At 41.2% G+C, this 24,719-nt stretch overlaps 1 protein-coding gene across 6 annotated transcripts in view; it reads right to left on the bottom strand.

The window, feature by feature from the left end:
- als2b (alsin Rho guanine nucleotide exchange factor ALS2 b) overlaps window positions 1-24,719 on the bottom strand; it is a 146,128-nt gene that overhangs the window by 80,271 nt on the left and 41,138 nt on the right. For 3 of the 6 annotated variants that reach the window (XM_073046715.1, XM_073046718.1, XM_073046714.1), the window contains exons 5-14: window positions 21,790-21,958; window positions 20,054-20,150; window positions 17,350-17,427; window positions 15,328-15,513; window positions 9,680-9,851; window positions 8,586-8,775; window positions 6,939-7,004; window positions 5,566-5,728; window positions 4,065-4,196; window positions 3,188-3,220 (exon numbers count right to left, since the gene is read on the bottom strand). In XM_073046715.1, coding sequence (XP_072902816.1) covers window positions 3,188-3,220; window positions 4,065-4,196; window positions 5,566-5,728; window positions 6,939-7,004; window positions 8,586-8,775; window positions 9,680-9,851; window positions 15,328-15,513; window positions 17,350-17,427; window positions 20,054-20,150; window positions 21,790-21,958 — 1,286 coding nt within the window. The remainder of the gene's footprint in view (window positions 1-3,187; window positions 3,221-4,064; window positions 4,197-5,565; window positions 5,729-6,938; window positions 7,005-8,585; window positions 8,776-9,679; window positions 9,852-15,327; window positions 15,514-17,349; window positions 17,428-20,053; window positions 20,151-21,789; window positions 21,959-24,719) is intronic. The other 3 variants (XM_073046720.1, XM_073046719.1, XM_073046716.1) reach the window with 1 other exon arrangement.

Raw genomic sequence — 24,719 nt, forward strand, 5'->3', positions numbered from 1 at the left:
CTATCCAGGAGTCTCTTAAAAGACCCTATCGTATCCGCCCCCATAACTGTCACTGGCAGCCTATTCCACGCACTCACCACTCTCTGCACACAAAAAAACCTACCCAGACATCTCCTCTGTTCCCTACTTCCAAGCACCTTAAAACTGTGCCCTCTCGTGTTGGCCATTTCAGCCCTGGGGAAAAAGCCTCTAACTATCCACACGATCAATGCCTCTTATCACCTTATACACCTTTATCAGGTCACCTCTCATCCTCCATCGCTCCAAGGAGAAAAGGCCGAATTCACTCAACCTATTCTCATAAGGCATGCTCCCCAATCCAGGCAACATACTTGTAAATCTCCTCTGCACCCTTTCTGTGGTTCCCACATCCTTCCTGTAGTGAGGTGACCAGAACTAAGCACAGTACTCCAAGTGGGGTCTAACCAGGGTCCTAAGTAGCTGCAACATTACCTCTCATCTCTTGAACTCAATCCCATGGTTGATGAAGGCCAATGCACCGTACACCTTCTTAACCGCACAGTCAACCTGCGTAGCAGCTTTGAGTGTCCTATGGACTCAGACCCCAAGATCCCTCTGATCCTCCACAATGCCAAGAGTCTTACCATTAATACTATATTCTGCCATCATATTTGACCTGCTCTTGTAAAAATCACTCGCTTACAAGAGCAGACCATGTATTAATAATCTGAACAGGTAAATGGAAACTCACTTCTCCAGTAGCTTTACCAATTAGACTTTTGGATCAAGCGGGTTGATAGACATTGGGAGCAATGAATGATACCCCTTTAACATTTTTGAATAGTTACTGCTGCATTTTTCCCCCAGTAATATTGTTCCAATAGGAAGTTTGGGTGAATCAGGTTAGTTTTGTTTTGCACAGCAAGACATTACTACCAATCATTGTAACATCCTTGCATTTCATTATAATATAGTTATTTTTAAACAAAGGACGGTGTTGAAGCTGAAGACACTTTCTTCCAACATTCTGGTAGCAATGGAAAATCTTCTGGTATAATAACCAGAACTGAGTCCAGTCCTCTAGCTTTAAATAAAGCTCTGGTTAAGCTTTAAATACCGGTAGCTGCTTTTGTACTCAATTCCTCATGAAATCCATGTGCTTTGACCACATCTGTCACAATATCAAAGCATTTTAATCCCAAAGTTCCTCTGTTCCTACACTCTTTGTAACCAGAACTCTGTTAATCTTTAATCCATTTTTAAAAATTCTGTCTGACACCAATTCTCCTATTCTATAAGCCTTAATTTTGTTAAGATGCTGTTTATATACTACTTTATCAAATGCTTAAAAATCCATACAACATCTACTGTCTAATATTTGATCCTTTCCATCACACCGGCAGTTCCCTCATGTTGAGGGAAGATAGGAAGAACAATTTCAACCTATTTCATTTAGTACCGTAGTTAAATCCACTGAGTCATACAGCATGGAAACTGGCTCCTTGGCCTAACTCATCACGAGAGTTTTTTTTAAAAAAACATTAATCCCATTTTCCTGCATTCACCCACATCTCTATTTCTTTCCCACCCATACAATAGTCCAAATGTTTCTTAAGTGCTGCGATTATACATGCTTCAACCACTTTCTGGGGCAACTTATTCCACATACACACTACTCTGTATCTAAAAAGACATGCCTTCATCACCATAATTCTGCTTCCCATCACAAAGCCAACTTTGAGTCCACTTTGCTAAAACACCTTGATTTCATATGCCCCAACTCTGACCTATTCAAAAGCCTTGCTCAAGTTCATGTACACCATCTGACCCAGTCCACCTTTCTAGGTGATTATAAACCTATCCTCAAGAATGTTTCCCTACACTGGCACAAAGCTCACGGGCCTGCAGGCTCCTGCCTCATCTCTGTCACCCTTCATTAATTACTCTCCATTCTTCTGCCACTATTAGGGTGCAAGAAATGCAAACTGGACAACACACCCACTCCAAGCACGTGTACGATATACCAAGCCCCTGCCTTTAGCATGAGAGGAGACTGCAGTACCTGGAGGAAACCAAAGCTCTGTGCTGTAATGTTCTATGGATTAAGTGATCAACATGCATCCATCACCCTGACAGCACCGGAGTTCAGGGTTCAGAGTTCAACAGTTTTTTTAAAAAAGTGTGTTCTTTGGAGCTTCTTTGGTTTGTGGCTGCCTGTAAGGAGACAAGTCTCAAGCTTGTATAGTGTATACATGCTTTTCAAAGTGCGTTTATTATCACTTTGATCCCAGGTTTCTAGAAGAGAGAAAGCACTGGTAATCTCTGTACCAGCCTGTCCTCCCCCGCCTTTTGTCATGACATTTTAAGTTAATATTGTTAACCATTTAGGGACTGCCCCCATCCTTGCCTTCTAAGTACTATTTGGTCTCTGGGCATAGATCATCTTTGCCCTAATGAGTCCCAACTCATCTCTGACAGAACAAGAAAAACACCAGCAGGATGAACCTTTATTTGTTTCCGCGTCAGTATGGCCCAAGCCCTCTGTTAATTTACCAGAGGTCAGGAGTCAGATACTTTTCTGCAGCATCACTCACTTGATAAACTGCCTATAAGCAAGTTTCATGCACCATTCTCCCACTCTACCTCAACTCAATCCCACCATCAATATCCCAATGGTCCCTTTAGATTTAGAAACTCTCCCCAGCCACAGAGCAGGAGTTGCTTCCTGGTTAGTGAGCAGGTTTCTGAGCCTAGCTTTGTCTTCGTAAGGTTGATTCTTACAGCTAAAAGAAGAGGTGGTAGACAGATTCACTCCTCAACCATCGTGGCTGGGGCTGACCCAAATCCAGAGAGCCAACAAAAACTCCCTTAAAGCCTCAAGTGCTTGCTATGACACAAGTTTTATCCTGTGAAAGTTAAGATGGGAAGGTTACACAGAGCAAAGTATTCCTATTTCAAAAGCCTTTTTTTTAAGCAAAGACTTTAGTGAATCAAACCATAGCAACCATAGACAACTTCAGAATGCACTACAGTGCAGTGAGTTACCAAACACAAGCGTGTAAATGGAGCAACTGAATGGAGTGCAACTAATTTATTTGGTAGCAGTCAGCAAGGGAAGGGTCACCACAATGGAATCACTTGCAGAATAAACTAAATCTAGAACAGGGGTATTGCATTTTTATAAAGCACACATCCATTTCAGGCCACACATTAAATACATACTTACACTCAGGGCAGGAATATATCTTGTCAGAAAACCCTAAAAAGAGTTAAACCCATATTAACCCTTCCACTGCTGAGCAAGGAAACATGCAATATGTTTCAAACAAACAGAATCTGCAAACTTTAAACAGAGGTCTTTACACTCTGGCTTCATTTTACATTGAACTGAAGCACTGATGAGTCACTGCCATCTTTTGCTATGTGCTACTTCATGGGGTGATATATACCAAACAAATGCCATTGGCTTCTGTTTGTGCCCCTTCCTATGCACAACACCATTAAATAAAGAAAAAATAAAGATTTTACAGCATAGTAAAGTGCTCCCTTTGCAAGTGCCATTGGTAGTTTGACAAGCTAAGCTTTAATGTCACCACGGAGCAGATATACCCAATATAAAGAGACAATTCACATCATACACTGGACTTCTGCCAGTTGTAGGTCAATCAATTGATTCAGATTTGACAAATCATAACCGACGAGCTCCAGGAGAGCTCTGATTAGAAACCACAACACTGCTCCGACAGCACTTCCACTGGCATTGCAAAGGAAGAGCAAACATGGCACACATGCTCAAATACACACAGTTAGAATATTAGAGGAAAGCAGCAGAGGAGGCAGGGGTGGCAACAAAAAAAAGTTGCAGTAAAAAACAAGAAAATTGTAGATGCTGGAGATCCAAAGCAACACACACAAGATGCTGGAGGAACTCAGCAGGCCAGGCAGCGTCTATGGAAAAGAGAAACTAAGCAGCAGATTTGTCCTCCAACAAAAGGATTAATTAAGCAGCACCCAATTCATTAAATGGCATCAGGGGCATTCTACAAAAGGCAAAGGCTTGTAATCCAATATACAGTGGTCAACCTCATTAGTATTAAGCGTACCGTCATTTTCCCTGGAAAAGTCTTCCAAAAGCTGTATGTGTATTCTGCCTCCTTCTGTTTCTTCTTCAAGTGTAGACCAAGAGCTTCACACTGGCAGCTGACTTCCTGCAATTTGTGGTATTCCTTGGAGGTCTGCCACAGTTTAACAAACAGAATTGAATTATCCCATTCAGATCAGCTTCTCCTCTCTTTCATTACAGTGACAAAGCTGATCAAATGGTATTCTACAGCTGCCAAGGATTCTGTCAGGTTCTCTCACGCCAGGTGCAGAATACACCTTTCAGCAGCATATTGACGGAATATTTGGGAGAAGCAAAATTTTCAACCCACAAGGTGCGCAACAGTTTTCAACCATATGTTATGTGTCAATGCAAAAATTTATAGATCATTTTTGGATTTGGGCATTTTTAGCAAGATTAATACTTATTGCTTAAACTCAAATAGATTTTCAATTAGATCATTTCAGAGGGTAATGAAGAGTTAACACTTATTGATAGCCTTCTAAAATATAGTACAACTCTTTTAGGATGTGTGAGGCATGGGTCAACTTTTAATACCAAGGTTCTAAATGGAACTAATATTTACCCAAGTTCTATCTTAGATGATGTTAACACATGCTGGTTACCTCTAAAACCTTGACATAGCAAAATTGCATAATTATTACCCAGTAATATCCTGGTCACCATGATCACCACTAAAGCAACACACACAAAATGCTGGTGGAACGCAGCAAGCCAGGCAGCATCTATAGGAAGAAATACAGATGACGTTTCGGGCCGAGACCCTTCGTCAGGAACTCCTATATACAAATCACAATAATTTGTGAGTGGGCTGTAACACATTGTGAGCTTTACTTAAAAAAAAGTAAAAAAAATACTATTAACATGTTACTGCCTGGCTCGCTGCGTTCCACCAGCATTTTTGTGTGTGTTGCTTTAATTTCCAGCATCTGCAGATTTCCTCGTGTTTGCATGATCACCACTAACTTTTATTTGCAAATAGCGTTATTTTTGCAACACAATTTAAGTTTCCCAGTAGGTATGGTAGGAGCTGATCACAGTCAATGACCCAGAACTGAGGGTGTTAGACTATTGTTCACAACATTGCCATACCCTCCAAATGACTGATGAGCTTCAGGTAAACAAGGCTCATGGCTACCTTACATGAAACTGAACCTTTGGAACACTTCAACTTTCACACAGAGCTCCAAAACTCTGTACGAGTGACCAGCTTCACCTCATTACCTCAAAACACAGATAATGTTTAATCTGCTGGTTCAAATCCAAAAATCAGGCTCCTCTCCAGCATCAATTTATAACTCTTTACTACTGTGTTACCTGGACAACTATAATGAAGGCTTTATTCAAGATCAGCTGATGTCATCAGATGCCCATTTCAGTCTTGGAGAAACTTATGATCTGGATCTCATGACTCAGTGAATTAGGCCCCATGATAGAGCAAGAAATACAGAAGGACATTGCACGTGTGAACTTCTACTTACCACTTCAAAACAGGTTGCAAGCTTTAGCAGCAAACGTGCATATTCATGCAATTGCCTGGTAGGTATGTAGAAGAGAATATGCAAGAGGTCAGCAGCTGAAACGTTCTCATCTGTCACTTCCGACAACTGCTGGAGGGTCTGAAGATTTCTGCTGAAGAGCTCCCTACGCAAGACAATAATTTGTGAGTGGGCTGTAACACATTGTGAGCTTTACTTAAAAAAAATACTATTAACATGTTACTCAACCAAAGAAATGCACAGTGAAGAGGCATCTCATTGCTCCCCACGAGAAGGTGCCTTCTATACACAGGATACTCACTGGAAGCCTACACCAACATTTCCTTCCTCCAAAAGCATCACCAAGCAGGACAAGAAGTTCAATGTTCCAGAAATGGTGTCACCTCTAAGTACCCACCACATGACCTTTTGACCTCGTCATTGGACCACTGTCTCTATTGCTACTGCATCAAAATACAAGAACTTTCCAATTGCCAGTACTGAAAGAATCCCTTCAATGGTGGAGAAGGCCTATTTACCATCTTCTAAGGGTAACTAGGAAATAAATGTAAGCTTATCATCTTTGCCCATACACAAGGAGATGAGATGTTCAGAATTGATACAAGGAAATAGAACTGGTTTGGAATAGACCCAGTGGGATTCAGGGCAATAGATTTAGGACAGAGATGAGGAGAAACTACTTTTCCCCAGAGAGCAGCAAATCCAAAGAATTTCTCTGCCCAAGGAAGTAGTGGAGGGTACCTCATTAAATATGGTTTTAGACAGATAGATTTATGCATAGTAGGGGAATTCAGATTTACGGGGAAAAGGCAAGTAGGTGGAGCTGTGTTCATGGCCAGATCAGCCAACGCCTGCTCCAACTTCATATGTATCTCTACCCTCATTCTCTGACCATTGCTCCCTCACCAGAAATCAATTTAATCTTAGCGATTATTCCATGATTGAACAAATTTCCCTTTACTCTTCTTATCCATAACTGGCTTGTCTAAGCTTTTCACTAGTAAGCCAATTTTTCTGCACACTATCTTAATGTAACACAAGAGTATGCAGTCATGGAAGCAATGATTCTAAAGCTCAGAAACATCCAGAGCCCATGAATTTAATTGAAAATAAATAATGTTTTACTTATTTAAATAACTTGCTCATTTTTCTCTGGTGTTTACCACTCCCTTCAGACAATTAAGGAAAAGATGGACTGAAAGTGATAAACTATCCATCCAGCTCACTACAGACAGATCTGCTGTAAACTATCTGTTTTCATCTATCCATTTGAAGCAGCATCCTTTACAGAAGATTATGAGGACTTGAGCTGCTGGATAATATGGCCTTAGGGATACAAGATCAGATATACTTACACTGTTGGTTTGGCTAATGCTTGAAAACCACCAACTACCACAAAGTTCCCCACCGAGCTGGAGTACCTGAAACCAGAGAAAAGCACAATCATAAGAACTAATAGTACACAAGTGAACAGACACCTCCAATCAAAGATAGAACTGAGGTATTGGCACCTACAATATCTGACAACACTCAAGGATTCTGGAAGTACGTGATAGTCTAAAGTGTGCAGAAAGCATTTCAGTGGGTGTCTGCCTCTGGCAGGAATCTGGGAGGCAAATTAGGCCACCCAACAAGCTGCTTGTCCTATCAAGCTGGACTATACAAGATAAACATTGGAGCAGAATGATGTTACAAACTAAAACATTGCAGTCAGGTTGAGAAAAGTAAAAGGGATCATTAAGTCAGTCGGGACATCACATCTATTTGACTCTCACTATCTGAGAGTCATATTTTGGGAAGAAAATTAATTGGAAATACTCAAACATGAAGACACAAACTTGGAATACAGCATGTGGAGAGGAGATAGAATCAGAGTGAAGATCCAATGGGTATAGATGAAGTGTGCAAAGCTACAGCAAGCCTACCAAAGAATTACATACCTTCAGAAATGATGTGTCAAGTTATATTATTGCTGGGGTTAGCCAAAGTATCTGGCAACTGAAACACTGAATATGGAGGGGTGAAGTAGAAGATGCAGTCAAGGATTTAGTGCTCCGATCCATAGATTACATACACCTGGGAGGTGAAGCTCTGATGGGCACCAAACTAATATACATGTACTTTAGACTGACAACTGGTGAGGAGACAGGGTGTCGATTGGCTTTGGCATCACAGCATCAGGAAAGGAAAAATGGGACTGACAGGATATAAGGCAAGAATAGAGCTGTTCAGCTCAGCCCTCCTTTCCACACAAAACCAAGGATTCCACAAGTTATAATGGAGGATGACTCATGTCTGGACCACTGAATGACATCACATTAAGAAATGGAAGTAGCAGAAAACTTGTTTTTTTTTTTAAAAAGTCATAGCCAGCATAGTAACACCAAGTAATGGCCAATAAAATGAGATTGCCAGAACAAAACAGGCAAAATCAAACTAGGGATTCTGTACTGATCACAGATCTCCAGTCATGGACACTATGTGACCAATTTGAGACCAGAAACAATTCATCACAACACGCTTGGAAATAATGCATTCCCGACTCCCCCCACCAACACCCCCAGATCCTCCAGTCCAAACATGTGTGCCAACTGCCTTACATTTTTTTTAAAAAAAAGATATCATGCTGTGATAGGAACCTCTGCTACATCAGAAGCCTGGCACAAATCCCTGACTTTTGCCCACACTCTTGCAGCAATGAATTGGCCAGAGCTTGGGACAGAGGAACTGCCCGTGAAGGGCAAGATGAGTATTCCAGCCACTGAATATCACCATCACTGGGACAGGTCACAGGACCTCCCACCACTGGTAGTAATGCAACTCTAAACGCTACAATGATACCATGGGAATGTAGCTCAAAGGCTGAGGTACCAGCATCCCAGTTAACACAGTAAACTTTTGTACCATTTCCCCTTTCAATGGGATATCAAGTAAATCTTTTCTAATTTGTATCCCTTGCAAATATTGGCACTACTCTAATAGTAACAGGGTTGTGTACTTGCTCTTTGAAAGTGTCCAGGAAGACCTTTGAATTCTCCAACATGACAAGTGTCTTGACATCTTTTGAACTGTGAAGAAATTTATTCAAGGTGAAACTGTGTTGTCCAATCAGGTAGCACAGTTTACTAAATTTACTAGCAGCAGCCTGTAGTAATTGACTCAGTGTTGATCCCAAAGCAGAAGCCAAATTATCTGTGAGGGGAAAAAAAAAGTTGATAAATCAGTAATATTAACAATTTGCATTACAAAAATCAAGATCATCAGCACATCACAAGATCCTCATTCATGCTTCACAGTTTTTAGTCTCACACATATATTGAAGGGTGACCCTGCAATGGTACTTCAGTCCACAAAGGATTTGTGGAAAATTAGATGAATGGGCTTCCAATTCCAAAAGCTACTAGACAGTACAATGTTCCCAACAGATGAGCAACATCCAACTTATTTTCTTAGACGAAAAGATACTTTATTTTTAAATAAGTTCCTCAAGAACTCTCAAAACATAAGTTACCTCAATCTTTTGGCCATGTTCAATGCATTACCCTACCCAGAACCTGGTTTCTTCAAAGAGTTTCTAGAGCTTCAATATCTCAATGCCAAATACAATAGGAATTTACTTAAGGCAATGGTATTGTTAAGTCTCCATGACATACCCATTTCTTCACATATAGTATCAAGTCACTATAGATTATAGGGATATTTTTCGGCTTATTTGTTATTTAATGCTTGGGCACAGTACCAATGGGCACAGCTCTATCGTAGTGTAACGCCAGGCTGCAACATTAGTGGTGCACGTTTATTGGGATATAGTCGCAGTTGGTGCACATCTGACCAAGTGTAATACCAATGAGCACATTTCACTGTGTAATATTGCAAGAACAGTTTCTACCACCATACAGTATAACAATTCAGTCCTAAAGGCTAACATTATTTATCTCACACTATTGTCTACAATCATTTTAATTCTGAGAACATCCCATCTCTAATCATGTCATTGATTAGATTTCCAGTTTAGATCAATATCCTAAAAGTATTATCATCTTGCTGCATAAAATGTTAGAGTGAACAAGCAGTCAAAAAGTATAATTTTCCATACCTAAACCCAGCAGAGGTCTGAGAATCTGATTTTTCATATCATTTAGCTTACAGTGGAATTTCCTCTCTGATGATGCCAATTCATGTAAGCTGGCGATATAACCCATGACATTCCTATCTGCAAGAGCAAGGCACCTCTGCCCTCCAGCGAACAGACTGTTTATGTAGCCAAGCTGAAATCAGAGTACAGCATTACCACCATACCAGGAAAACAACAGAACATTACAGTAAGGTAAACATCGTAACTTCGGACAGGACTTTAAGAATATTTGTCAACACCACACCAGGAGCAAGAAAAAGAGCTTAAAAGGACACACACACACACACACACACACACACATCCCCCCCCCCCCCCAAGATTCATTCAGTTCTCAAAGGGATAAAGAACGTATTCTCCTTCATTTCATTCAGGGCACCAAGCTAGAAAAGAGTGCATACAAAATGCCATTCACATTATTGAGATACTTCAGGTTTTTCCCCCCTCCTGTTGGCACATTTTATTATAATTGTGTTTGCAATGTGCAAAGTAAGACTCTACAAGCAGTATGTTGGGATAACTAAATTACAGAAGGATTCAGCATCAGGATACCAGACGAAGTTGCAAAGGTAGCAGAAAACCACAAAAGGAACTGCTCCTCTCAGGTGGTTATTCATGACATGTTGCATACCTGAAAATGATTTTAGAAATCTTATCACTTTCATTTTTGTAACTCAGAACAACACATGTAACACTCACCATCATACATACACAGCAACTTCCCATTAGTGTTACCAGTTGACAAAAAAAATTCACTCCCAATAATTTCACAACGACAACACTAACCTACTGCATGATCAGAATTCTGTAACTACATCAACACCCATAAACCTCCTGAATATTGCAGTGGTATACAGTTACATAATAAGTATACTTACCAGCTACATAAACAGGAACCCATAAGAGTTTTAGAAAAGAGAGCAACTTTAAACATTTGCCTGTTCTTTATTAACTTTGTCTATAATCTCAAACTTCTGAGACAAGGTTTGCTTTAACACCAATCATTCTGTCTTAAGCTTACATTGTTGTGAGAGTTTTAAAAAAATCAATTTAAAATACTGCAATTCTCTCAATCAGATAGACTAACTTTTCTTCTGTAATTATACATATTGAATAAGAGGCAAGTGATTAAACAGTTATATCTTAAATATACTCAACTAACTTTCAACAAAACTTCATATTGGATAAATTAAAATTACCACCCAATGATTTAGGATACAGACCCAGATATTTTCAGTGAACTAAGCATACTATCAACACCAAACTCTTTTTTTGTAATTTTTTTTTAAATTGAAGTTCATCACCAAACAAACATTTCCATAAGATGTATTTCAGACATTGCACCTATATATCATATAATAATATATATCACAAATCTCCACAAAGTATTTATCTGAGGTACACACTTAAGAAAAGAGTGGAAAGAAAAAACAAGCAAAAGGGAAGAACTATGTACAAGTAGGGAGCGATTTTTTTTTTTACAACATATTCATTGATTTGTGAGAATAAAATCAGGCCTATGAGGCATTATGTAGTTAAACCATTTTTCCCAGTATGAATCAAATAGTTCCAAATTGGATAAAATTCTCTTACGTTTGATTGGATTTAATAGCCCATTGACATTAAAAGAAATGAATTTTGCCTTGTCCTTAGCCATCTGTATTTATCTGTCAGTGTATCATTGAAATTAGAATAAAACTTAATCGATCTACTCCCTGAACAAATAAGAACCAAGTAACACAAATAATAACAAAAATGGCAACGAACGTATGATTCCAAGGCTGAGGTCTCTCGTAGATGACCCTGCGTTGAGCTAGAGGAAATGTCTAGCTGTGGGGGATAACCCCTCCTACTTGTGAGTTGAGGGCCCCCATTGCAGTATTCATAAAAGTCAGTGAACAAATCTATTACAGAGAAAAGATTTCCCTGTGTACTCCTCCTATATAAATATACACATACAAGTATATATATATATATATATATATATTCTCATTTTGGTGGGAAAAAAGGAGTAAGTGAGTGAATAAAGGATAACTAAGTAATATAAAATCCACATTATAAGAAGTATTTCTCGAGATAGGTATATCATTGTGTACTTTTGCTTCCGTTTAGCTTCTCAACATTTTTAAAGTTAGCCAAACCTTATGGCTCTTTTGAAGGGGGTGAGGACTGTCTTTGGGAAACTCCCGGTCTCTTCCTGATATATTTCTCTCAGCCTCCTCCCGTCTCCTGCCTTCTCGATTCTCACATTATTTCCCAAGCGGAGCGGGATAATTCTTCAGTCAGGCTTTCACTCGTTTTGGTCATGCTGATGGGCAACCCTCTGGCCTTCATGTCTGTAGTCGCTTCTTCCACTGTCTGGTACAACCGCGTCCCGTTGTCATAAAACACTCAAAGTTTAGCAGGGTACGGAGTTTGAAATCTAATCTTTTTTTGCTTTAGTACTCGCTTTACTTCAGAGTATTCTTTGCGTTTCTGCAGGACCGCGGGGGGGGGGGGGGGGGGGAGAAGCAATCTTGGACGAAATATATTCATTTATCGTCGATAAACACTTTCTTCTTACCCCAGGCCCTTCGCAGAATCTCCGCCTTGGTGCTGTACCGAAGGAATTTAATTATTATTGAGCGTGGCTTTCTATCCTGGGTAGGTTTTGGGACTAACGCCTGGTGGGCTCTTTCGACTTCCAGCTTCATAGCCGGGGGAAGATCCAGCGCGTCCCGCGGTAACTTTCCAACAAACCGTCATAGACTAGCCCTCCGTTCCTTCGGGAACGTTGTAGATTCTGATATTTTTCCGCCGTGATCTTCCCTCCAGGTCAAGTAGTTTACCTTCTTGGTGATGTAATATTTTTATTGTCTTACTCAGTATCCGTTCCACATTTTGAACCTGATCTTCCACCTTCTCAATTCGAGTCTCTGTCACCGCTATTTTTTGATTGACGCTGGCGAGCTCTGACTTAATATCACAGAGCTGCTGCTTTATATTTTTCTGGACCTCCATTATTTCTTTTCAGGATTTCGAAGATATTCGCCGCTTCGCCTGAACGAGGCCCAGCGGCCACCTTGCTAGCACGCAGTTGGGTAGGAGAGTCGCTCGCTGCACTCCTCTCTGCGCAGGCTCCGCAGTGTCACTTTATTATTTCCATTCCTTTTCCCCATTCTTGCCCCTCTTTTCAGTTCAAATATTTTTCAAAAAATATTATATTTGATGGGTTAACAGGGCTTAATACGTGTTTTTCCAGAGGAGCTAGTGACTTAAGCTGCCATTCTCGACGATGACGTCACCGGAACCCCCAACACCAAACTCTTTTAAATCAAGAAACACTTCTGCTCCTTCAACACATAATACAATAAATTATAGTCTAATTAAGAACATCCAAGTAGATTTTAAAAAAAGGAACTTAACAGCAACAAAAAATAAGGAAGAAATCTTGATTCACAATTTAATGCATAACAAAGTTATGAGTCAAAATATCTCCATGAAAGATAAAGGCTTGGGGACAACAACTATACTCAAACAAAAATAGAAACACTGCTGGTTTTTCAAAGAGGAAACTATTGCAATGCTTCAAAATGCTTTCCTCAAAACATAGCAAGTGATCAAGGCAAATCCTGCTCAGAGACAGTCATCAATCCAATACAATGCACAAACATCTTTAATACAACCAAAGATTATGCAGCTTCTAAAATATTTAAATAGTTCTATGGCTCTAACTACTTTGAAAGGTGATTAATATCCTACATCGAATTGAGATACTTCCATTCTCCCACCACTAGTGACATAATAACTATGACATGATCCACTAAATGCCAATAAAAGGCTGGTAGTTTCCAAAAGTGGCTGCAGCTGTGGTTGTATAGACATTTCATTGGTAAACTGCAGAGAAGCAATCACTTAAGGTCAGAAGTAAGCATGCTTATTTGCTCTTGATGTGTATTTTTGTTGAGAGCATCACCCAACCAGCTGGTCGTAATCTTTCAGGATTGAAGCAGCTATTTTTATTTAACATATGATTGGAGTGAAAGAATCCATTATCATTATGAGTTTAAATAGCTAAAGAGAACAAAGTGAAATAGGAAACAAATCTGGAAGTGAAAAGGAACAGTTTTGAGCAATAAGTACTTGAGAGTAAGTATCATGTTCCATGCTGAGTATGTAAACAAGTTGTTCAGAGTTAGAATTATAGAAAAATACAGACAGAAACAGGCCATTTGGCCCATCTAGTCTGTGCTGAACCATTTCAAATGCCTGTTCCCATTGACCCACACTAGGGCCATAGCCCTCTATAACCCTACTGTCCAAACGTCTCTTGAACTATGAAGCAGTACATCCATAGTCAAAGCCAGATCTGATTAAAGCAATATACATTTGTTCAAGTGATTGCCTACTCGCACCCCAGTCACACTCAACTAAGCACCTCATCACATTAAGGGCTTTTTTACACTGCTGAAGAATTTTATTCACATGCACCTTCCATGTTAGCTTTGTGTCCATCCACATGCCTGGAAACCTTACTACTGATTATTGATTAAGATTTTTTACCATATAATTGTGGGTGTAATGTGCTTCCACCTATCCCTTCCCCTATTTTATACTACTTTCTCTACAAGTACTTTTTAAAAGACATTGGTAGCATTTTTTTCTCTAATGCAAGAAGACTCCCATTAAGTCTCTGAATCAACTGCCATCCTTCATTAACCTTTCACAATATATGCATATTTATTTATGCCGTTTCCCCTTGCTTCCTGTTTGTTTGTTTTGCCACTACTGATGAATTATTAACCCCAACTGATTGACTTTAACCTAATTCTGTTTTATTTTAACATGTTTATCTTTTGTCACCTGGAGCATATTAACTTTGAAAGGAAATATACCCAGTCAATAACTATCATTTATCAGAAGGTCTTCCTTTAACCCTTTGCCCTTTCAATTCTCTACTCTATTCCATCTTGGTTGGATGCCATTTCACTGAAACGAAGTCTCCTGTGGTTTCTCTAGATAGGTGTCAGTCATTTTCCCTGGTAAATTACTTTACAATGGTATAGTAACTAAGTTCCTTTTAAAATTGAATTTCTACTTTAAAATCTTCACTTATAACTGATATTCAATCACTTTAGTTTTTGAGTAAGAGCATTATAGTAAAATAATGTAATTTACTGAAAAATGAGGTAATGGGGATTTGTAAAATGAAACGATGACAACAGAATTTGGCTTGTAGTGTTGACTATGTCAGACTTGCCCACTCCACTTTCCAACTGTCCCAGTTAAAAGTCCAATCCAGCCTCAAATGAATGTTGAGTTTTTCCAATTTAATCTGGCCCACTCACACATCTGAAATAAACATAAGCATCTAGCAGGCTTTCCCAGTGCAGAACTGAGCAAAAGCAAACCCAGCTGGCCTTTTCCTTCATGTGCCACTTTCTGAATGCAAACTGGCTCCGGTGATTCCAACATTAGAAATTTGAGTGAACCTCAAAATGTACTTCCTTTCCTTTTAAAAAGTTAATTTGTTTTAAAACTTGCATTCAATTAGCATGACTTTCTTTTGACCAATGTATGAGGTTCACTCTTTCTAATCTCATTGAATAATAAATAATATTAGTTTCACTTGCCTCATTGCATGCTGACAGAAGCACAGGTTGCTTGGTGTAAGGCGGACTGCAGTTAGTGTCCTTGGTGTCATGTACAACTTGCTGTCCACTGTAGTACACGTTGGGCTGGAAAAACTCCCCATCAGCCAAAAAGAGTGTATGTCCCTGTCCTGCCGCCACATCCCACACGCGCAGACCTTCAGGAAGCTGCAGCAGAAATGCATTTGTGATGTTGGGTGCCATGGTTTATTCAGTAATCAATAATCAGAATCTATTTAATTCTTCCAAAATGGTTGGGATTTCTGTATCCAGACACAAATGTTTCTCAGCAGCATCACCTCCATCAAATCTATTTAAAGCTTCCTTCCTCCTTAAGCTGATCTAGATGTCAAATTCCATGAGTTACAAAGAGAATGTGTTTAAACTTTCACAAGGTGAAAGGCAGGAGAACAGCCACTCAGCATTCCCAATGGAGTACTGGAAAAGTTCTCAGCAGCTCGCTAGTGAAGTTATGAGGGGTACAGACAGGGTAGGCCATGGGTATTTTTGCCCCTTGCAGAAATGAATGAAACTAGAGAACACAGACTTAGATAATGGAAAAGAGATCTAGAGGGGATCTGATGAGAGTGGTGAGGAACTGGAAGGCATTGCCTAAGGGAGTGGTGAAAGGAGAGTCACTGACAGCATTTAGAAAGTGTCTGGACAAGCACTTGAAATGCCTAGACATTAAAAACTATGGACCCACAGCTGATGGATGGGATTAGTAGTGTAGGTAAGAGGAAGGATACAAAGTGTATTTTTTTGGATTATTTGGCAATTAAAGGATGAGGTTTGGACAACTGAAGCTATGAATATGTCCATGTCCTTTGTCTCTTAGAAGATGGGTATGTTCAGGCTTCTGAGTTTGGAATTGAGACTAAAGTCTTAAGTCATTTTGGTGTGCAGCTGAGGGAATGCTGAACTCACAGAGAGACTGTTTATCAGATGTGGTGTCAGACTACCACCATATCTGGCCTTAAAAGATTCTGCCCAATGCTAATTCCTCAGCTAACCAGTTTATACATCACTTAGTTTACAATCCATTCAGTGGGAGCTTAAATTGGAAATTAGTCTAAAAATACAAAGCTGATACCAATGAGGTTGAACTTTCAATTTAAAAAAATAACTTGTTTTTAATCTTCAGAGAACCTATTGTTCTTGTTTTATGTTTTATCCAGTGCCTAAATCTCCACAGCTGAATTCTAGCAGGAGATCCTCTACAGCACTGACACATTCACAAAACCTTCCCACAAGTTTGTTTACATGTTCCTGAGGAGTTTTGTTTTGTAAAGTTAAAACCAACCGGGTCAAAGATGTTTCCACAACTTGTGCAGATTGTCAATGCAAATAGTCTTTTTAAAATGAGCCTTGAAGTTGAAAACAAGTATTCAGTTAAACTCCTGACCAATTAATACACCTTCATGCTTAATAGTTCTTGCCTCACTAATCTCCTCAAGAATCATCATATTCTGGAATAAACTCTTCCCTGGATACTTATTTGGGTTGAGCCTTTAAACCACTCTTGTATTTCCCAGAGTAACAAGACAACGAAAGTAAGTTCCCTTTCAATGTGCTCCTGATTTTTCTTTTGTTAAGGAGATGATTTTGTTGAGTGAAATTTCATGGATATCAGCAGTTAATCCTCTGGGAACACGGTGATCAGCTTTGGAACCTTGGTCAATTCTGACAGGTGAGAGCAGGAGCAAAGTCTAATCTTCCTTCCCCAACGTCTGCACATGAACTTTCCAGTTGAGGAAATATAACTCTGACTGATATTCCTTTCCCTTGTCCAATATCTATTAAAGTCAACTGATTCAAAATGGTCTAATGCTTATTTCAGGGCCTTTTGTGGTCTCTTTCTAACTTGCTTCTTGTGTATTGGACCAAGTGATCCTCAAAGTAGGAGGACGATGGTTTACCTGGTTCACCTATGTTAGTGGTTTCTATGCATAGCTTTAGAACTGAGTATTTTTTAAAATTGTATTAAAGTTAGGTATCCTGTACCTTGACAAGGCGAGGGACAACAGTTGGTGACTCTGTGTGGCCAAGTTGTCCAAAGGTATTACTGCCCCATGAATAGACCTGTGAGAAGAAATTTGGAGTCAACAGATACATCAATTTTATCCATTATGTGCTTGTACCACTATATATGATAAATTAGCTTTCGAAAGGGGAGGCCATTGAGATCTGTGCTCTTGAGACCAATGAAACCAATGCCCCCACCTCGGTTACTCAGACCACATCTCTGTTATTCTAATTCCAGCATACAGACCGCTCATCAGGCGCTCCAGACCAGTTCAGAAGCAGGTGTAAACCTGGCCAGCAGGAGCCATCTCTGCTCTTCAAGACTGCTTTGAGCACACTGACTGGCACATGTTCAGGGAGGCTGCACCCCATGGCAACTCTACCAACTTAGAGGAGTACACGGCATCAGTGACTAGCTGCATCAGCAAGTGCATCGTTGTCGTCATTGCCCAAGACCATCACTACATGCTCTAACCAGAAGCCATGGATGACCGCGGAGGTGCGTGCGCTGCTGAGAACCTGTGACTCCGCCTTCAGAGCAGGCGACAAGGCAGCCGTAACAACAGCAAGGACCGAATTGTCCCGGGCCATCAGAGGGGCAAAGCATGCACACGCCCAGCGAATCCACAGCTACTTCCAGGACAGCGATGACACGCGGCGCATGTGGAAGGGCATTCAGGACATCACCAACTACAGGACAACATCACCTGACTGTGCGGGTGATGCCTCCCTCCCAGATGCACTGAATAACTTCTACACTCATTTCAAGGTGGAAAATGATGTGGTGGCGAGGAAGACCACTCCTCCTCCAAATGACCAGGTGCTGTGTCTCACCGTGGCCAATGTGAGAAGAACCCTGTGCAGGGTCAACCCACAGAAGGCTGCTGGACCAGACAACATTCCTGGCAGAGTGCTCAGAGGATGTGCAGACCAGCTAGCAGATGTTCTCACTGACATCTTCGACATCTCCCTGAGCAGCACCATCATTCCAATGTGCTTCAAGGCCGCCACCATCGTCCCCGTGCCGAAGAAGTCTTCAGTGTCCTGCCTCAGTGACTACCGTCCCGTTGCACTCACATCTATCATCATGAAGTGTTTCGAGAGGCTCGTCATGAAGCACATCAAGACCCTGCTGCCTCTCTCACTGGAACCCCTGCAATTTGTGTACCATCCCAACTGTTCAACAGACGATGCTATTTCCATCACCCTCCACGTGGCCCTAACCCACCTGGACAAAAAAGACACATACGTTCGAATGCTGTTCAAAGACTTCAGTTCAGCATTCAACACAATCATTGCTCAGAAACTGATTGGAAAGCTGAGCCTACTGGGCCTGATCAACTCCCTCTGCAACTGGATACTAGACTTCTTGACTTGGAGACCTCAGTCAGTCCGGATCGCAGGCAGCATCTCCAACACCATCACACTGAGCATGGGGCCCCCCAGGGCTGTGTGCTCAGTCCACTGCTGTTCACTCTGCTGACCCACGAATGTGCAGCAACACACGGCTCGAACCATATCATCAAGTTCGCCGATGACACCACCGTGGTGGGTCTCATCAGCAAGAATGACAAGTCAGCTTACAGAGAGGAGGTGCAGTGGCTAACGGACTGGTGCAGAGCCAACAACCTGTCTCTTAATGTGAACTAAACAAAAGAGATGGTTGTTGACTTCAGGAGAGCATGGAGCGACCACTCTCCACTGAACATTGACGGCTCCTCTGTAGAGATCGTTAAGAGCACCGAATTTTTTGGGGTTCACCTGACGGAAAATCTCACCTGGTCCCTCAACACCAGCTCCATAGCAAAGAAAGCCCAGCAGCGTCTCTACTTTCTGCGAAGGCTGAGGAAAGTCCATCTCCCACCCCCCATCCTCACCACATTCTACAGGGGTTTACTGAGAGCATCCTGAGCAGCTGCATCACTGCCTGGTTCGGAAATGGCACCATCTTGGATCACAAGACCCTGCAGCGGATAGTGAGGTCAGCTGAGAAGATCATCAGGGTCTCTCTTCCCGCCATTACAAACATTTACACCACACGCTGCATCCGCAAAGCAAACAGCATTATGAAGGACCCCACGCACCCCTCACACGAACTCTTCTCCCTCCTGCCATCTGGCAAAAGGCACCGAAGCATTTGGGCTCTCAAGACCAGACTATGTAACAGTTTCTTCCCCCAAGCCATCAGACTCCTCAACACCCAGAGCCTGAACTGACACCAACTTACTGCCCTCTACTGTTTTTATTGTACTGCCTGCACTGTTTTGTGCACTTTATGCAGTCCTGTTTAGGTCTGTCATCTAGTGTAGTTTTTGTGTTGTTTTACGTAGTTTCAGTGTAGTTTTTGTATTGTTTCATGTAGCACCATGGTTCTGAAAAACGTTGTCTTGTTTGTACTGTATACTGTACCAGCAGTTATGGTCGAAATGACAATAAAAAGTGACTTGACTTGACTTGAAAATCTTACCGTACCATTGGTATGCCCCTCTGTCCCATTGCTCCCAAACTTTGATCATGTGGACTCATCCGTGCATTCTGTGCCTGTGCTGAATTTGTGGCATGGGAATGGTGAATTTTTTGTTTCAATTTCTATTTGCGATTTCCAGAACATTCAATCTTCCAGGATTTCCTGTTTATTGAACATGTATTGTGGAAAAGAAGCACAAGTTTGCTTGGGTCTTACCTGTGACCTGGCAGTTAAGGCCAGTGAGTGACATGCTCCAGCAACTACTTGGACAACTTCTTTATTGTTCAGACTCTTGATGCACAAGGGTTGAAGCCTGGGAACAGTATTAAAATTTTGTTCAGCACGTGGGTAAGCAGCATTCATGTCATTCAACACTAATCATTACTAGTTAGTGATCCTAGATTGGTTCTTGAGTCACAGTAACTGAATACTCCTCACAATGCAGCCTAATCCCTGGTCAGAGTTATGTGAGCTGACTCAAACAGGACATTCGTAAATTTTATAACTGGCCAGGGTACTTGGGGTAAGGAATGCAGGTAGAATACTGGTCTAAATTATTCATTAATGCTGGCCCTTTTTGTAATATATATTTAAAAATTAGATCTAAATGTAAGATAACCTAAAAGAAATCTGCAAATAGCATAAAAAACCAGCTTGAGCATAAGAGGAAATCTTTGGATGGCAGGAAAAAATGATGATCTAGTCAACTGGAGGGAGTGGGGACACTGGAAAATTAAATTTAATCCAGAGAAGAGTTAGGTAATGCACTTTGGGAAGTGTAACTTGGCAAGGGGATACATAGCTAAACAAAAAACAAAAATGGGAGGGTAATGAGAAGTGTGTAAGAACAGAGGGGCCTTGACATGTATCCCAACAGAAACAGCAGGATGGGTCAGTAAATTGATTAAAATTGCATAATTGACAACAGAATATAAGAACAAGGAAACTATGGTAGAACTGGATACTACTGTAGCTGAACCACAGGTTGAATACTTCATCCACCTCTAGTTACTACAGTACAACCAAAATACCAAAATATGACTACGCTGGAGAGGGTTGGAATTGAGCAAGTTACCAGAGCTGGAAAACTGGAGCTATGAGGAAGGATGGGATAAACTAGGATCATATGCTTCAGAGCAATGGAGGCTCAGAGGGAACTCAGTTGAGATGCATAAAATTCTGAGCCCTACAATAACTGGAAGAATAATTTCCCTGAGCAGCAGGGTCAAAACCCAGGAGGCTTTGGTTGAATAAGAACTAGAGAGGATATAAGAAAAATATTTTTCAACCAGAGGGATGGTAGGGCTCTGGAAGTCACGGCTTAAAAGGATGGCAAGTCCAAGAAACTTTTGTCACATTTAAAAAGTGCCTGGATGCCTGAGCTTGCAATTTTACAAACACAGTGCTGGAAAGTGGGATTATACTGAGTAATTCTTGAGTGGCACACTGCCTTAGTCTGAATAGCCTCTTTCAGAGTCATGGATATTTGAATATAATGACAAAAGACAAATGACCAAAAGTAGAGCAAGGAAGAAAAATGGTTATACAGAAAATGATGAGGATTCAGACAAGCTATATGAAGATAGAGGAGTGGTACAAACTGGATTTATCATGCTTTGACCATCATGAACCCAAAGGGCCAAATGGCCTCTTTCTGTATGAGTTTCTGATTTCTGACCATTTGGGAAATACATTCTTTGGTCCAAATTGGACATCCTGAAATTTCCCTAGTTGAGCTCTGTCTGCCAGTTTTCCCACTCCATTAATGCTCTTTATAGTTTTGCCTTCCTCCCCCCAAATTACAGTATTGTGGTTTCTTTCTTGACCTCAGTAGCAAATTAAAAATACACATTTTGCCTCCATTAAACTGAATCATCATTGAATTTGGCAGAAATCTGAATGTGATGTTTGTGGGATGCATCAATACTGGAAAGCTTTGAGATTTGTAATACCTGGGAAGCACGTCTCCATGACCCAGCTGGCCCTCTTTACCTCGTCCCCAGCTCCATAGCTCGGTCTGTAAGGAAGGAAGGTTTGTATCAGTGTCGCTTCCTGGCGTAGGAGTTAGGCTCACTCGTTTGATTCTGCCATGTCCTGCTTTTCTGAGAAGCCTGGGTGAAACTGGAAGGAAATGATACAATGAAGCAAATGAGTGGAGTACCATTCATTACCTGGCAACTTCAATATTGTCCAAGTATATTTGTGAGATTTTGCTTAGTTGAAGTCCCATAGTCCGACTTCCATCTCTAGTATATAGTCTTCCTTTCCCAATCCAATGTCCAGGTAAATAAGCACTGAACTAAACAGTCATTCTGAAATATTTCACCCTATCATCTTGTATGTGGCAGTATACATATCCTCACAGGTTGATGGTAGTTCATTGTACAGTACCTATTAGGTGAACAGTTCACCTGATTTCTCCATCCCATCATAGCTATGCCCCTTCCATAACAACCCAACATGATCATTCTTCAGTGTAGCACAATTCCCTTCACATGCTGGCTGTCCATCAGTGGAGCTGAATTATGTTACCAACTAGTGTAAGGTTAAGGCAGAGTTTTATTCTGCAAGCTGCACACTCACTTACAACACTATTAAGAACACTCAGCATGGTGAACCATCAATTCTTTTGATGTGAGGGAGAAAAATTGCAGCATGCTTCATAGATATATATTTGGACAAAACTGGTTGCTACAGTCAAAGAAAGCGGTTATAAACTAGATGGGAAGAAATTAATTTAAGGTGATTAACTCCGGACCACAAGGACAACACAGCCAGAGATATGACCATCATATGTGAGACAGGAGTTTGCAGAAAGACCAGCGGCTGAAGTTAAAGTTCCTTCAAGTTGTCATGAGCAAAGTCATGACCATCTGTCCTTCACATCACTGATTTATGAGGTTGAAGAGTTCAGAGGCAGTTGTAGGGCTGGGCAAAGTTAGGAGATATTATAAAAGTAAGTCACAAGATGTTTTAGAACTCATTACTGATTAACAAGAGCCTGGTATGAGACAAGATACAAACAACAAAGTTTTGGATGAGTTTATGAATGTAGGATGAAAAGTCCAGGGCCTCTGGAGCATCTGAGATTCTACCTGAATCAGATTCAGATTCTATCTGAATACAGCAGTTATACTGAGATGAAGTGATTATGGCCCAGAGAACTTTGAGACTGCTGTTCAGGTTTGGGATGCTGCATTCAGATCAAGGGATAAGGCGACTCTAAAGTCAGTAAGATCTGCACTCTCCCATGCCATCAGATAGGCAAAGCAAGAGTACTTACAGAAAATTCACAGCCACCTTTGCGACACCAGGCACATATGGCAAAGTACAAATTATAAAAGGTTACAAGTCCACCCTACATGCCAATGGCAGTGACATCTCCCTTCCTGATAGGCTGAATGCATGATTTAACGCAATGAATGATGGACAGCGAGGAAAACCCCCTCTTCCCTCTAAGGAATTGGTGCTCTGTCTGGCTGGAGCTGAGCTGAGGTGTTTCCTAACCAGGGTAAACCCACTAAAAGCCATGGGGCAGGACAACATGCCTGGTCATGTGCTGAGGGATTGTGCGGCTCAGCTAATGGAGGTCTTAGCGGACATCTTTTAACATCTCTTTGCAACAGTCCACTGTCTCTACAGGCTTCAAGGTAGACATCATTGTTCTGGTGCCCAAGGGAGCGACTGTAACTGGCCTAAATGATTACTGCTCATTGTCACTATTCTCAACAATCATGAAGTGACTGGTTATGGATCATATAAAATTCCACCTTCCGGCTACATTGGACCCTATCCAGCTCGCCTACCACTCAGACTGGCCCACTGATGACGCCATAGCCTCGGTCCTCCACTCTGCCCTGTGCCAGCCAGAAAACGAAGCCTCAGGATGTTGTTTGTCGGCTTCAGCTAAGTGTTTAATATGAACATCTATCAGAGGCAGATGGGTAAGCTGTCCTCTATGGGACTCAACATCCTGCTCTGCAGCTGGATCTTCAACGTCTTGACAGAAAGATCCCAGTCAGTCCAAGTTGGCAGCAATATCTCAGGCTCCATCACGCTGAGCACTGATGCCCCTAGTGCTGACTCAACTGCCCTGCCAGATCCGCTGAGCAGCAACAATGGTGAGTCAGCATACTGATGTAGGTAGAGATCCCTGTCAAATGGTGTGAGAACAACAGCCTTACTCTCAGTGTGGACAAAACAAAAGAGATGATTGTGGACTTCTCGAAAGTGCAGGTCGACATCTCTCCATTGCATATCAATGGCTCTGCCCAGGAAGAGCACAAAGTTCCAAGGTGTGCACATAACAGACGATCTAACATGGACCCATGACACCTCTTCATTGGTCAAGAGGGCACAGCAGCATCTACACTTTCTGAGGAGAGTAAGGGGTGCAAGGCCTCCCGTCCCCATTCTAACAACTTTCTACAGGTGCACCATTGAGCGAGTCCTAGCTGGCTATATCATTGTTTGCTATGGAAACTGCAAGGCATCAGACTACTAGACCCTACAGAAAGTAGTAAAAAACTACCAAAAGAATCACTAGGGTCTTCTTCCCTCCCTATTTGTGACATTTACTAGGGATACTGTATACAAAGGACCCAAAGCATTATTGAGAATCCCTATTGTTGTGTAAATGAAATTGCCAGAGAAAATTACAGGAAAATACAAAGCAGTTTCTTTACTTAACAAGGTACAGGAGGCATCATATGGAGATGCTTTTGGTTGAAACTTGGGTCTCAATATTGTATGTGCCAAACATCAAAGGACAACTCCATATTTACAATGTATGGACAATGCTTTCTTTGAAACTACGTACAACCTTCACACCTCCTGATTCACCTCCCCACCACAGACATCCAAATGAATTTTAATCAACATT

The sequence above is a fragment of the Hemitrygon akajei genome, chromosome 5 (assembly GCF_048418815.1).
Source record: "Hemitrygon akajei chromosome 5, sHemAka1.3, whole genome shotgun sequence".
NCBI classification, from domain to species: Eukaryota; Metazoa; Chordata; class Chondrichthyes; order Myliobatiformes; family Dasyatidae; genus Hemitrygon; species Hemitrygon akajei.